At 38.5% G+C, this 13,976-nt stretch overlaps 1 protein-coding gene across 2 annotated transcripts in view; it reads left to right on the forward strand.

Moving 5' to 3' along the window:
• Positions 1-13,976, forward strand: part of NBN (nibrin) — a 59,360-nt gene that overhangs the window by 24,530 nt on the left and 20,854 nt on the right. For both annotated transcript variants that reach the window (XM_026013357.2, XM_026013348.2), the window contains exons 8-10: positions 288-385; positions 9,824-9,950; positions 11,926-12,198. In XM_026013357.2, the coding sequence (XP_025869142.2) occupies positions 288-385; positions 9,824-9,950; positions 11,926-12,198 (498 nt within the window). The remainder of the gene's footprint in view (positions 1-287; positions 386-9,823; positions 9,951-11,925; positions 12,199-13,976) is intronic.

Raw genomic sequence — 13,976 nt, forward strand, 5'->3', positions numbered from 1 at the left:
TTTCTTACCCTGAAAATTATAGAATTTCAGGAATGGAAGGCTCTATCTCCTTTATTTTAGGCCTTTATTTTACAGATAAGATGACTGAATTGCTAAAGAGTGGTGGACTTGCCCAATATAACCTTGCCCCCCAGTACACCAGTGCTCCATGTATTTGTAATTTTCTCCATACCATAAAATTGTGTTATCTCTTTGGGGAAGGAATAAAAAGATTCAACTTGACATCACCTTAATAAAAGTTGTTAGTTTTAATATATTATCATACTTAAACTATTTTATTCTCTTAGGCAGGGGCTTAGACCTATTCCTGAAGCAGAAATTGGATTGGCAGTCATTTTCATGACTACAGAGAGTTACTGTAATCCTCGGAGCCAGCCTGATACAGGTAAATAAAGCATTATTTTATTGAGTCTTTAGCAACTTTATTTGTAACTTGGTGATAGGCTGCGTATGCACATTGCTCTGTACTTGTCAGGGATGACCATTTTCACCATCTTTTAAAGCTCATCTATTCATTCATTTATTTATTTGTTAAGTATTTGTGGCTGCCTTATACTACTGGGCACTGTTTCTTTTATTTTCTTTTTTATGACAATTTTAATTTATTTTTTATTACATTTTTTAAAATTTAAATTCAATTTGCCAACATATAATATAATACCCAGTGCTCATCCCATCAAGTGCTGGGCACTGTTTCTAAAGAAGTGCTGAAGAAACTGGTAAATCAAGTAAAACAAGATCACTGTTACTGTAAACTTTATATGCTAAAGGTCAGGATTCAAACAGTTGACAGGCAAACAATCTGATAAGTTCAATTAAAGCCAAGCACCAAGAGAAAGCTAAATCAAGACCTGAAATTCTTCTTGTGCAGCTTCTGCTCAAGAAGTCTGCTGCCATCCCCTCTTACAGCCACTGCCACACTTGAACCTTCCATTGTCTTCCTTTCCTGAGGGCTGTTATAATGGTGTCCAGTCCTGCCTCTTCACTCATTTCTACAGTTAGCATTTCACTTTGCCAGTATAATCATCTTTTCTTTCTTTCTTTCTTTCTTTCTTTCTTTCTTTCTTTCTTTCTTTCTTTCTTTTTTTTTTTTTAAAGATTTTATTTATTTATTCATGACAGACACAGAGAGAGGCAGAGACATAGGAGAGGGAGAAGCTGGCTCCTCGCATGGAGCTTGATGTGGGACTCGATCCTGGAACTCCAGGATCATGCTCTGAGCCGAAGGCAGACGCTCAACCGCTGAGCCACCCAGACGTCCCTATAATCATCTTTTCTTAAAACCTTTTACTAATTCATTATTTATGAAATAAAACCCTAAGCTCCTTGTCCAGAGTTCTGAGCCCTCAACAGTTTAGCTAAAGCCTTTCTCCTCCCAGCTTCATTAAAAAAAAAAAAAAAGAAAAAAAAAAAAATATATATATATATCTCCCTATGGTTTATATGTGCTATTAAAAAATATATATATCTATCTCCCTACAGTTTATATGTGCTATATTATTTATAGTTTCCACACTCCTCAGTCTTGCTCATCATGGTCCCTATTCTAGAATGCCAACGCTGTTCTTCAAAATTTGACTCAGATACTTAACTTCTTTCGTGAAATTTTTCTAAGTTGTTTTTTCTCCAGTGACTGTCCTCCAAGTCAAAATTGTTGTTTTCTATACTCCAGTAACTTGTTTTTGCATTCCAGTTAGACTTTTTTTCCTACTTTGAAATAGAACTAGTTGTTTCCATGCCTCTTTCAGCCACTAGATTGATTATAAGCTCCAATTAATTTTGGATTCCCTGACAGCACCAAGCATAGTACTTATTTGTAGTAGGTATGAATATATTTACTTAATTAAACTACATTATTGACACACAGGATTATCTTGGCCGCTGTGGAGCAACAAAGTTTTATCATCCACTGTGGGAAATGTGTTTATAGGCCAAAAGGTAAGCCACCTCGTAAGGCTGAGAATAGTTAAGGTTCCATAAATAATTCATGGCCAAGGCAATTCTAAAATTTGTGTTTTCTTTTCTATTATATCATTTCATATAGAAACAGGGTCATGAGTAAAAATCAACACTTTATTTTATTTTATTTACTTTTTATTTTTTTTATTGGAGTTCAATTTGCCAACATAGAGCATAATACCCAGTGCTCATTCCATCAAGTGCCCCCCTCAGTGTCCATCACCCAGTCACCCCCACCCCGCGCCCACCTCCACCTCCCTTTCCACCACCCCTTGTTCATTTCCCAGAGTTAGGAGTCTCTCATGTTCTGTCTCCCTCTCTGATATTTCCCACTCATTTTTTCTCCTTTCCCCTTTATTCCCTTTCACTATTTTTTATATTCCCGAAATGAATGAGACCATATAATGTTTGTCCCTCTCTGATTGATATATTTCACTCAGCATAATACCCTCCAGTTCCATCCACGTCGAAGCAAATGGTGGGTATTTGTTGTTTCTAATGGCTGAGGAATATTCCATTGTATACATAGACCACATCTTCTTTATCCATTCATCTTTCGACGGACACCGAGGCTCCTTCCACAGTTGGGCTACTGTGGACATTGCTGCTGTAAACATCGGGGTGCAGGTGTCCCGGCATTTCATTGCATCTGTATCTTTGAGGTAAATCCCCAGCAGAGCAATTGCTGGGTCGTAGGGCAGGTCTATTTTTAACTCTTTGAGGAACCTCCACACAGTTTTCCAGAGTGGCTGCACCAGTTCACATTCCCACCAACAGCACAAGAGGGTCCCCCTTTCTCCACATCCTGTCCAACATTTGTTGTTTTCTGTCTTGTTAATTTTCCCCATTCTCACTGGTGTGAGGTGGTATCTCTTTGTGGTTTTGATTTGTATTTCCCTGATGGCAAGTGATGCAGAGCATTTTCTCATGTGCGTGTTGGCCATGTCTATGTCTTCCTCTGTGAGATTTCTGTTCATGTCTTTTGCCCATTTCATGATTGGATTGTTTGTTTCTTTGCTGTTGAGTTTAATAAGTTCTTTATAGATCTTGGAAACTAGCCCTTTATCTGATATGTCATTTGCAAATATCTTCTCCCATTCCGTAGGTTGTCTTTTAGTTTTGTTGACTGTTTCTTTTGCTGTGCAAAAGCTTCTTATCTTGATGAAGTCCCAATAGTTCATTTTTGCTTTTGTTTCTCTTACCTTCATGGATGAATCTTGTAAGAAGTTACTGTGGCCAAGTTCAAAAAGGGTGTTGCCTGTGTTCTCCTCTAGGATTTTGATGGAATCTTGTCTCACATTTAGATCTTTCATCCATTTTGAGTTTATCTTTGTGTATGGTGCAAGAGAGTGGTCTAGTTTCATTCTTCTGCATGTGGATGTCCAATTTTCCCAACACCATTTATTGAAGAGACTGTCTTTCTTCCAGTGGATAGTCTTTCCTCCTTTATCGAATATTAGCTGACCATAAAGTTGAGGGTCGACTTCTGAATTCTCTATTCTGTTCCATTGATCTATGTGTCTGTTTTTGTGCCAGTACCACACTGTCTTGATGACCACAGCTTTGTAGTACAACCTGAAATCTGGCATTGTGATGCCCCCAGCTATGGTTTTCTTTTTTAATATTCCCCTGGCTATTCGGGGTCTTTTCTGATTCCACACAAATCTTAAGATGATTTGTTGCAACTCTCTGAAGAAAGTCCATGGTATTTTGATAGGGATTGCATTAAATGTGTAAATTGCCCTGGGTAGCATTGACATTTTCACAATTTTAATTCTTCCAGTCCATGAGCATGGAATATTTTTCCATCTCTTTGTGTCTTCCTCAATTTCTTTCAGAAGTGTTCTCTAGTTTTTAGGGTATAGATCCTTTACCTGTTTGGTTAGGTTTATTCCTAGGTTTCTTATGCTTTTCGGTGCAATTGTAAATGGGATTGACTCCTTAATTTCTCTTTCTCAGTCTCATTGTTAGTGTAGAGAAATGCCACTGACTTCTGAGCATTGATTTTGTATCCTGCCACGCTGCCAAATTGCTGTATGAGTTCTAGCAATCTTGGGGTGGAGTCTTTTGGGTTTTCTATGTAGAGTATCATGTCATCGGCGAAGAGGGAGAGTTTGACTTCTTCTTTGCCAATTTGAATGCCTTTTATGTCTTTTTGTTGCCTGATTGCTGAGGCTAGGACTTCCAGTACTATGTTGAATAGCGGTGGTGAGAGTGGACATCCCTGTCTTGTTCCTGATCTTAGGGGAAAGGCTCCCAGCGTTTCCCCATTGAGAATGATATTTGCTGTGGGCTTTTCGTAGATGGCTTTTAAGATGCTGAGGAATGTTCCCTCTATCCCTACACTCTGAAGAGTTTTGATCAGGAATGGATGCTGTATTTTGTCAAATGCTTTCTCTGCATCTAATGAGAGGATCATATGGTTCTTGGTTTTTCTCTTGCTGATATGACCAATCACATTGATTGTTTTATAAGTGTTGAACCAGCCTTGCATCCCGAGGATAAATCCTACTTGATCATGGTGAATAATCTTCTTAATGTACTGTTGGATCCTATTGGCTAGTATCTTATTGAGAATTTTTGCATCTTTGTTCATCAGGGATATTTGTCTATAATTCTCCTTTTTGGTGGGGTCTTTGTCTGCTTTTGGAATTAAGGTGATGCCGGCCTCATAGAACGAGTTTGGAAGTACTCCATCTCTTTCTATCTTTCCGAACAGCTTTAGTAGAATAGGAATGGCTTCTTCTTTAAATGTTTGATAGAATTCCCCTGGGAAGCCATCTGGCCCCGGACTTTTATGTCTTGGGCGGTTTTTGATGACTGCTTCAATTTCCTCCCTGGTTATTGGCCTGTTCAGGTTTTCTATTTTTTCCTGTTTCAGTTTTGGTAGTTTGTGGCTTTCCAGAAATGCGTCCATTTCTTCTGGATTTCCTAATTTATTGGCATATAGCTGTTCATGATATGTTTTTAAAATCGTTTGTATTTCCTTGGTGTTGGTGGTGATCTCTCCTTTCTCATTCATGATTTTATTAATTTAAGTCTTTTCTCTCTTCTTTTTAATAAGGTTGGCTAATGGTTTATGTATCTTATTAATTCTTTCAAAGAACCAACTCCTGCTTTTGTTGATCTGTTCCACAGTTATTCTGGTCTCTATTTCATTGAGTTCTGCTCGAATCTTTATTAATTATCTTCTTCTGCTGGGTGTAGGATCTATTTGCTGTTTTTTCTCCAGCTCCATTAGGTGCAAGGTTCACTTTTGTATTTGAGTTCTTTCAGTTTTTGGATGGATGCTTGTATTGCGATGTATTTCCCCCTCACGACTGCTTTTGCTGTATCCCAAAGATTTTGAAAGGTTGTATCTTCATTCTCATTAGTTTCCATGAATCTTTTAAATTCTTCCTTAATTTCCTGGTTGACCCTTTCATCTTTTAGCAGGATGGTCCTTAACCTCCACGTGTTTGAGGTCCTTCCAAACTTCTTGTTGTGATTTAGTTCTAATTTCAAAGCATTATGGTCTGAAAATATGCAGGGCCGATCCCAACCTTTTAGTATCGCTTAAGACCTGATTTGTGATCCACTATATGGGGGTCTATTCTTGAGAAATTCCATGTGCACATGAGAAGAATGTGTTTTCAGTTGCATTTGGATATAAAGCTCTGTAAATATCTGTGAAATCCATCTGGTCCAGTGTATCATTTAAAGCTCTCGTGTCTTTAGAGATGTTGTGCTTAGAATGCCTATTGATTGTAGAAAGTGCTACGTTCAAATCACCAAGTGTAAGTGTATTATTATCTAAGTATTTCTTCACTTTGGTTATTAATTGATTGATATACTTGTCAGCTCCCACATTCGGGGTATAAATATTGATGATTGTTAAGTACTCTTGTTGGGTAGATCCTTTAAGTATGATATAGTGTCCCTCTTCATCTCTTACTACAGTCTTCAGGATGAACTTTAATTTATCTGATATGAGGATGGCTACCCCTGCTTTCTTTTGAGGGTCATTTGAATGGTAAATGGTTCTCCAACCTTTTATTTTCAGGTTGTAGGTGTCTTTATGTCTAAAATGAGTCTCTTGTAGACAGCAAATAGATGGGTCCTGCTTTTTTATCCAGTCTGAAACCCTGCGCCTTTTGATGGGGTCATTAAACCCGTTCACGTTCAGAGTTACTATTGAAAGATATGAATTTAGTGTCCTCGTGATACCTATTCAGTCCCTGTTTTTGTGGATTGTTCCCTTGGACTTCCTCTTTCTTTTACAGAGTCCTCCTTGATATTTCTTGGAGAACTGGTTTGGTGGTCACATATTCTTTCAGTTCCTGCCTATCTTGGAAGCTCTTCATCTCTCCTTCTATTCTGAATGAGAGCCTTGCTGGATAGAGTATTCTTGGCTGCATATTCTTCTCATTTAGGACCCTGAATATATCCTGCCAGCCCTTTCTGGCCTGCCAGGTCTGTGGAAAGGTCTGCTGTTAATCTTATATTTCTCCCCCATAAAAGTTAGAGATTTCTTGTCTCTTGCTGCTTTAAGGATCTTCTCTTTATCTTTGGAATTTGCAAGCTTCACTATTAAATGTTGAGGTGTTGAGCAGTTTTTATTGATTTTAGGCGGGGAATCTCTCTATTTCCTGGATCTGAATGCCTGTTTCCCTTCCCACATTAGGAAAGTTATCAGCTATGATTTGTTCAAATACATATTCTGGACCTCTTTCCCTTTCAGTGCCCTTGGGAACCCCAATTAAACGTAGATTTTTCTTTCTGAGGCTGTCGTTTATTTCCCTTAACCTGTCCTCATGATCTTTTGTTTTTCTTTTTTTTCCCTCAGTTTCCCTCTTTGCCATCAACTTGTCTTCTGTGTCACTCACTCGTTCTACCTCATTAACCCTCGTCGTTAGGACCTCTAGCTTGGATTGCATCTCATTTAATTGATTTTTAGTTTCTGCCTGATTAGATCTATATTCTGCTGTCCTAAAGTCCCTTGAGTCCTTTATGCTTTTTTCTAGAGCCACCAGTAGCTTTATAATTGTGCTTCTGAATTGGCTTTCTGACATTGAATTTTAATCCAAATTTTGTAACTCTGAGGGAGAGAGGACTGTTTCTGATTCTTTCTTTTGAGGTGAGTTTTTCCTTCTAGTCATTTTGCTCAGTGCAGAGTGGCCAAAAACAAGTTGTATTGGGAAAAGGAGAAAAAAAAGAAGAGAAAAAGAGAAAAGAAAAAGAAAAAAAAGAAGAAGAAGGAAAAAAAAAAAGAAGAAGAGAAAAAAAGTGGGGGTGAGAAGCAAACAGAAAACAAAACAAGGGGGAGTATCCTCTGATTCTATATACTGTAAATCCCTCGACTTCCCCTGGAACTTTCCAGTGCTGCTTGGTCAATAACTTGCTTTTCCCTTGTCCTTCTATCTAGCTGGTCTTCTGGGGGAGGGGCCTGCTGTTCTGATTCTCAGGTGTGAGCACCTGGGGAGCTGCTCTGCCCCCTGCCTGGTGCAGGGCTCAGTGGGAGCTGTTTATCCTGTTTATCCTGTGAGGCCACTGTAAGGCTCACTAGGGGTTGTTTATCGTGCGAGGCACCAGGAGGAGTAACAACAGTGGCGATGGCCAGTTCTCCAGCCCAGGAGTCAGCTCCTGCAGTAAGTACGGCAGCTCCCAGTCCACAGGGGCCTGGATGCTCTGGGGGCAGGACGCTGACCTGCACAGCTCGGGCTGCCTTTCCATCCAGGAAGGTTGGTGAAGCTCCTGCTTCTCTGGGACGGAGCCCTCCCTCCTGTCCTGGGGGCTCTCGCTGCACAGCCTTAGCCCAGCTCCTTGCGGGGTCCCTCCCCCTTGGATGCCTTTTGTTTCTTTATCCCCCCCACCCCCCACCATCTTCCTACCTTGATAGAAGTGCGAACTCTTCTCACTGTGGCATTCCAGCTGTTCTCTCTTTAAATCTCAGGCCGCATTCATAGGTTTTCAGGATGATTTGAAAGTTATCGAGGTTAAGTTGGTGGGGACAGGTGACTTGGGGACCCTACTCTTCCACCATCTTGCCCCCTCCCCCAAAAGCAACATTTTTGTATGTTTTTCCACATACTCATTGGTGGGTCTGTGTAGATTCCAAGTCCTCGACATCTGACTTCTAAACAGTTTTAGAATACAACCTGTTGTGGGGGAATAGAGTAAATGCATGTCTCTCCCTGTTCTCTTCTCCCTCCTTGTTTTCTTCTTTCCATATTTGTTCATTTATAAGTTCAGCAAGCATTTGTTGAACATCTGTTATATTCCTATAATTATTCTAAATACTTGGAATAAAGAGATGAGCAAATCAAAGCCCTGCCCCTGTAGTATTTTTAGCAAGGAGAAATCTTTTGTTGACAAATCATCCCTTTTCTGGGTCATTAGACTTAACTGATAGTTTCTTTTAGTGATAATAGAAGCATTTGTAGTTACTACTTTTTGCAAACTTCTGCGCAAGCTGAAATGAATTCTAGAAATAGTATGTGTTTAAGGAAATGACTGTGAGCTTCTAAGGAGGTCATATAAGAAAAGTGGCAGAATTTGGAATCAGTAATAAACATCTAAGTAACTCCTATGTCATGAGTACCTACCAAGTGATGATTTAGCTTAGATACTTAGTAGCTGTCAACTTTTTAAAAAATTTTCAGTTAACAATTTAATTCCACTAACTTATATCTACCATGTCCCAAATGTTGTTCAGGAACTGCAGATTTAGAAATGAACACAAACCAGTTCCTATTCTCAAGGAGGTCCCAAGTCTAATAAGGGAAAGTAACAAGTAAATAAGTGTAATATAAAGTGCTGGGGCTGCTGCTGCCACCGCTGACAGCTAATACTTGTATTGTGCTTAGTGTGTTCGAAGCATTTTTCTAAGTGCTGTCTGTGTATCAATTCATTTTGTCCTCAAAACAAAATGGTTCCGATTTAATGGATGAGGAAACTAAGGCTTAGAGAGGTTAAATAACTTAATGCAGGTCACACAGCAGTGATGTTAAAAGTTCACAGAGTCATGTAAAGGGTGGTATGGAAACTGTAATGAAGGATCCAATACCTAATTCAGTGTTGGAGGTCCAGTGAAAATATGCCAGAAGAGTGACACTTGAATTTAAGTTGCTATTCTAGTAAATAAAAAGATGAAGTAATCATTATGGTTTTCTGGAGTGGCCACAAAAAAACTCTGTCTTCTTTTCTTATTTATTTTATTTTATTTTATTTTATTTTATTTTATTTTATATTTTATTTTATTATTTTATTTACTTTATTATTTTATTTTTATTTTAAATATTTTATTTATTTATTCATGAGAGACACACACAGAGAGAGAGAGAGGGGCAGAGACAGAGGGAGGGAGAAGCAGGCTTCATGCAGGGAGCCAGACATGGGACTCAATCCCGGGCCTCCAGGATCACGACCTGGACTGAAGGCGGCGCTAAACTGCTGCGCCACTGGGGCTGCCCTTTGTCTTCTTTTCAAATAGTATTTCTTCAGAAAGTGAAACTCACATTAATTTTGATTTGTGTCCATAGTAGAATAGATGATACTCTTTCTGTGTGGAAGAAATGGAATTTTTTGTCTTCTGACTTCAAGCATAATCTGAACTATAATCTGATTTTATTTTTAGGTTGACAATACTTCACAAAGAATTTGATGTAGCTTTAAAATGATTTGATTTAGATGAACCCATTACAGATGCCAACAGGCTGCTTTCAGGCTATTTCATTATTTGTTGGTTTCACTGAGTGAAGAGAACTCTGTTCTATGTCACCTACTTAATTTCCTCAGCATGGCACAGTCTAACCATTTTAAGTGACAAAATAATGTCCATGTGTCTAGCAGTTGTAATTCTTTCTTTCACTTGTGTGATTTCCAGCATTGAAGATGACTCCAGGGCCAGGCCTTTCCCAAGGCATGTCAGTCAATGAAAAACTAATGCCAGGTGCCCCAGTGAATACCACAACGTGTGTAGCTGACACGGAATCAGAGCAAGCAGATACATGGTAAAACTTCACTGTTAACAAATCATTGTTATTCTGTACGTAAATGGTATATTCAAGAAGTAAAGTCAGTGTCTCTCTCTATCAGATCAGCTCTTAGAAGATAAAGCTTGGGAAAAAAATAAATAAAAAATAAAAATTAAAAAAAAAAAAAGATAAAGCATGGGATAATGGGATGCCAGGGAAAATAATATATTAGGTCAAGGATTAGTAAACTTTCTCTACAGGACAAGAGAGTAAATATTTTTAGCTTTGTGAGCCATTGATCTCTGTCACAGCTACTCAGCTTTGCCATTGTAGCATGAACACAGCCATAGACAACATGTAAATGAATGTGTGGGGCTGTGTTCCAATAAAATTTAATTTACAAAAACAAATGGCAGGCCAGATTTGGCCTGTAAGCCATAGTTTGCTAACCCCTGTCTTAATGGTAGAGTTTTTTAGTTGTTCTTTACAAATTTATGTGGAAGACTGTAAAGAATTACACCAGTTTATTTGTGACTATCGAAACAAGTTTGTAATAAGTTTGTACTATGATGTTGCCTTCTTCTGAATATTATTTATAACTTGGGAATACTTTCTATGTGTCTACCTGGTTATCTAAATAATGAATATTTCATAATGATAGTTTTCTAGTGGTTCTCTATATGAAGAGGTTTTTGTTCTTTTTTTTTTAAGATTTTATTTTATTTTTTATTTATTCATGAGAGACACAGAGAGAGAGAGAGAGAGAGAGAGAGAGAGAGAGGCAGAGACACAGGCAGAGGGAGAAGCAGGCTTCATGCAGGGAGCCGGACTTGGGACTCGATCCCAGGACTCCAGGATTAGGCCCTGGGCTGAAGGTGGCACTAATCCGCTGAGCCACTGGGGCTGCCCCCGGGGGGGGGGGGGGGGGCGGGGTTTGAGCGAGGGTAGCTCATTTGTATTCCCTGGTATTTTTAAGGAAGTGTATTGTATTTTAAATAATATATAATGAATGATTCATATTGAAAAATACTTGTGATATCACTATATTAAATCACACTTAAAATTTTAATACATCCTTTTTTTTTTTTATAGAGTCCAGGTGTAAGTTTTAAAGGAAACTATTAATGTTTTGAAAGTCACATATATGACCGCTTGTTTTTTGTGAAATAAGAATATTAAAGGCAGTTTATGTAACCATACATTGTGGAACTCTGTGTGTGTATGTGTGTGTGTATTTTAAATATTTTTCTGGTAGTATAGAGTTCTATTCCAGGGACTGCCATCTGGCTGAAATGTAACCATATCAATTCATCTATATTCCTGCCATCTGGTTGGAATATAACCATATCAGTTCATCTGAATCTAAATTCATCTTATTTAGATCTAAATATCTCATTATATATGATGCTAGAATTGTAGGAGGTTGTTTTCTTCTGATTTTTCCTTTTTTAATAAAATTTTTCATGAAAATAATTCTAAAATTTTAAACAGAGCAAAACTATCACCTAGTTTAATTTATAATAGAGTACTAGGTTGATATTTCATGTCTGTATGGCAGTTTTTTTTTTGTTTTGTTTTAAATATTTTATTTATTCACGAAGGACATAGAGAGAGAGAGGCAGAGACACAGGCAGAGGGAGAAGCAGGCTCCATGCAGGGAGCCCAACATGGGACTCGATCCCGGGTCTCCAGGATCACACCCTGGTCCGAAGGCAGATGCTCAACCACTGAGCCACCCAGGGATCCCCTGAATGGCAGTTTTTTATAATAGAGTATGCCAGACATTGTGTGCTACGGGGGATGAAGACGAGAAAGTTACCATTTTTCTTTAGGGAGCACTAATGTAAAAGGAGCAGTTTTCTTGGGATAGTGACATATATTCCCTTAATTATTGTCTAAAAATTATGTTCTAAAGCTTTATCACATTCGTACTATCTAGAGGCCTGTGTTTCTAGATAAGAATTGCTAGAAGTTTGATTGTTTAACCTTGCATTCTTTTCTTTTGTTACAGTATGGATTTGAGTGAAAGGCCTAAAGAAATCGAAATCTCCAAAGTGGAACAGAAATTCAGAATGCCTTCACAAGAAACGTCCACTGTGAAGGACCCGCCCAGGATAAGCTCTGATGATAGTAAAGCAGTGTCAAATGCTCTGGTTAGGATGAAAATCCCAACCTGTCAGCTTTCACCGACTAAATCCTCAGGTGTAAATAAAAGAGATCACACTTCCCAGAAGCTGCAGACCAACTCCATCAAAAATTACTTTAAGCCTTCTATCAAAAAAAGGTATATTTTTAAATAACACCTCTCTGTATCTGTGGAAAATACTAATATAATAGAATGGCACAGAGTGTGTTCTGCTTGAAGATGCTTTTGTGGAAAACTGACCCTTTGACCTCATTCCCTCTCGGAAATGTCCAAGTCTCCTCCTTCACTAAGGTCATGATAGAGTCTCTCTCCTCCTTTTTTCTTGCTCACCTTAAGCTTACCTGTTGTCTCACTTTGCTGCGCTTTTGGAGAAGAGCTTTCCCACGCCTCAGTTCCTTCGCCTTCTCTCACTTCCTCTAGGACCATGCTCCCTCAGTTCTCTCATTTTCAAGCACTTTTAATTATTCTAGCCCCTTCTCGATTCAAAAGCTCTATCTTGGGATCCCTGGGTGGCGCAGCGGTTTGGCGCCTGCCTTTGGCCCAGGGCGCGATCCTGGAGACCCAGGATCGAATCCAACGTCAGGCTCCCGGTGCATGGAGCCTGCTTCTCCCTCTGCCTGTGTCTCTGCCTCTCTCTCTCTCTCTCTCTCTCTCTCTGTGTGACTATCATAAATAAATAAAAATTTAAAAAAATAAAAATAAAAAAAAATAAAAAAACAAAAAAAGCTCTATCTTACTTTTACTTTTTTAAAACCTTCCCTGGACTTGGTTCTTTCCTCTAGCTACTGCCTCTTATCTTTAATACTCTCAATTAAACTTCTCAAAGAAGGAGGTTATTGTTATTGCTCCCATTTCCATGTGAAATATTTCTTAACCAGCAATATTTCATCTCGACGTGATGTCCTTGAAAGTAGCCATTGACACCATTGCCAGCTCTAGGGGCCTTTTGGTGCTTTTCAGCTCTTGAACCTTTCTTCTCCGAATGGTGTCTTGGTTTTTGTAGCAGTGGCCTCGCCTGGTTGTTTTTGCCTCTCTGACTTTCCTCCTTCGAGGACTTCTTTCCTTTTTTGTACTGCTACTTTTTATGTGCTTTATACTATACCTTCAGAGTTTTCATGACTGTATTACAGATGATCAGTATTTTTGTCCGACCTTAACCTTTTAAGCTTCACTTCTATGTTTCCACAGGAATTTTTTGCTGTTTTCCCAAATTATAGGCCTAAACCTTTTCTCCTCTGTCATTGAATATGTGTTTTCTTTGTTAGTAGTTCATTTTGTCAGAATCTTTGACTCTTTCTCCTTTGCTCCCGCAAAACAGCAGTGTGATTATTTTCACTGTGTTATAAATTCCTCCCTTTCCATATTTTTGTATTGCCAGCTCTCTAATTTAAACTCTGACCACCTGACTTAATACAAAAACCTCTTAGTCTGTCCAGTACCCTGGTAATAGATTAGTATTATTAAAGTATCACTTCGACTATTGCAATTTAACAAAAATTTAGTAAACATCTGGGAAGCAGAGATCCATGTTTTTATGTTCTCTATGGACCTTAGTACAATTTAAATGAATAAAGTACTTATTCAGTACTTAGTGAATGAAGCAGTATTATATAGAAAACTCTTAGTCATATATTCACATATTACTTGCAGTATATAGTCTGTACTGTATTCTGGATTTAACTACTCTTATTATCATGAATCTAGCTCTTACTAATCCATCAGGTTTTATTCCCAAGGTAATTTTTCCCTGCCTGCAGTTTCCCTATATTGTAAAGTAAGCTACTCTTTCCTGGCAACAAGTGCTTTGTATTTTTGTATCTTTCTGCCTTTTCCTCTACATTGATTTATTAGCTACTGCTGCCTTAGCAGAGAAGATAGACCTCTCCCTATGGTTTTAGCCATTGGGTTGACAGTCC

The sequence above is a fragment of the Vulpes vulpes genome, chromosome 13 (assembly GCF_048418805.1).
Source record: "Vulpes vulpes isolate BD-2025 chromosome 13, VulVul3, whole genome shotgun sequence".
In the NCBI taxonomy this organism is placed as follows: Eukaryota; Metazoa; Chordata; class Mammalia; order Carnivora; family Canidae; genus Vulpes; species Vulpes vulpes.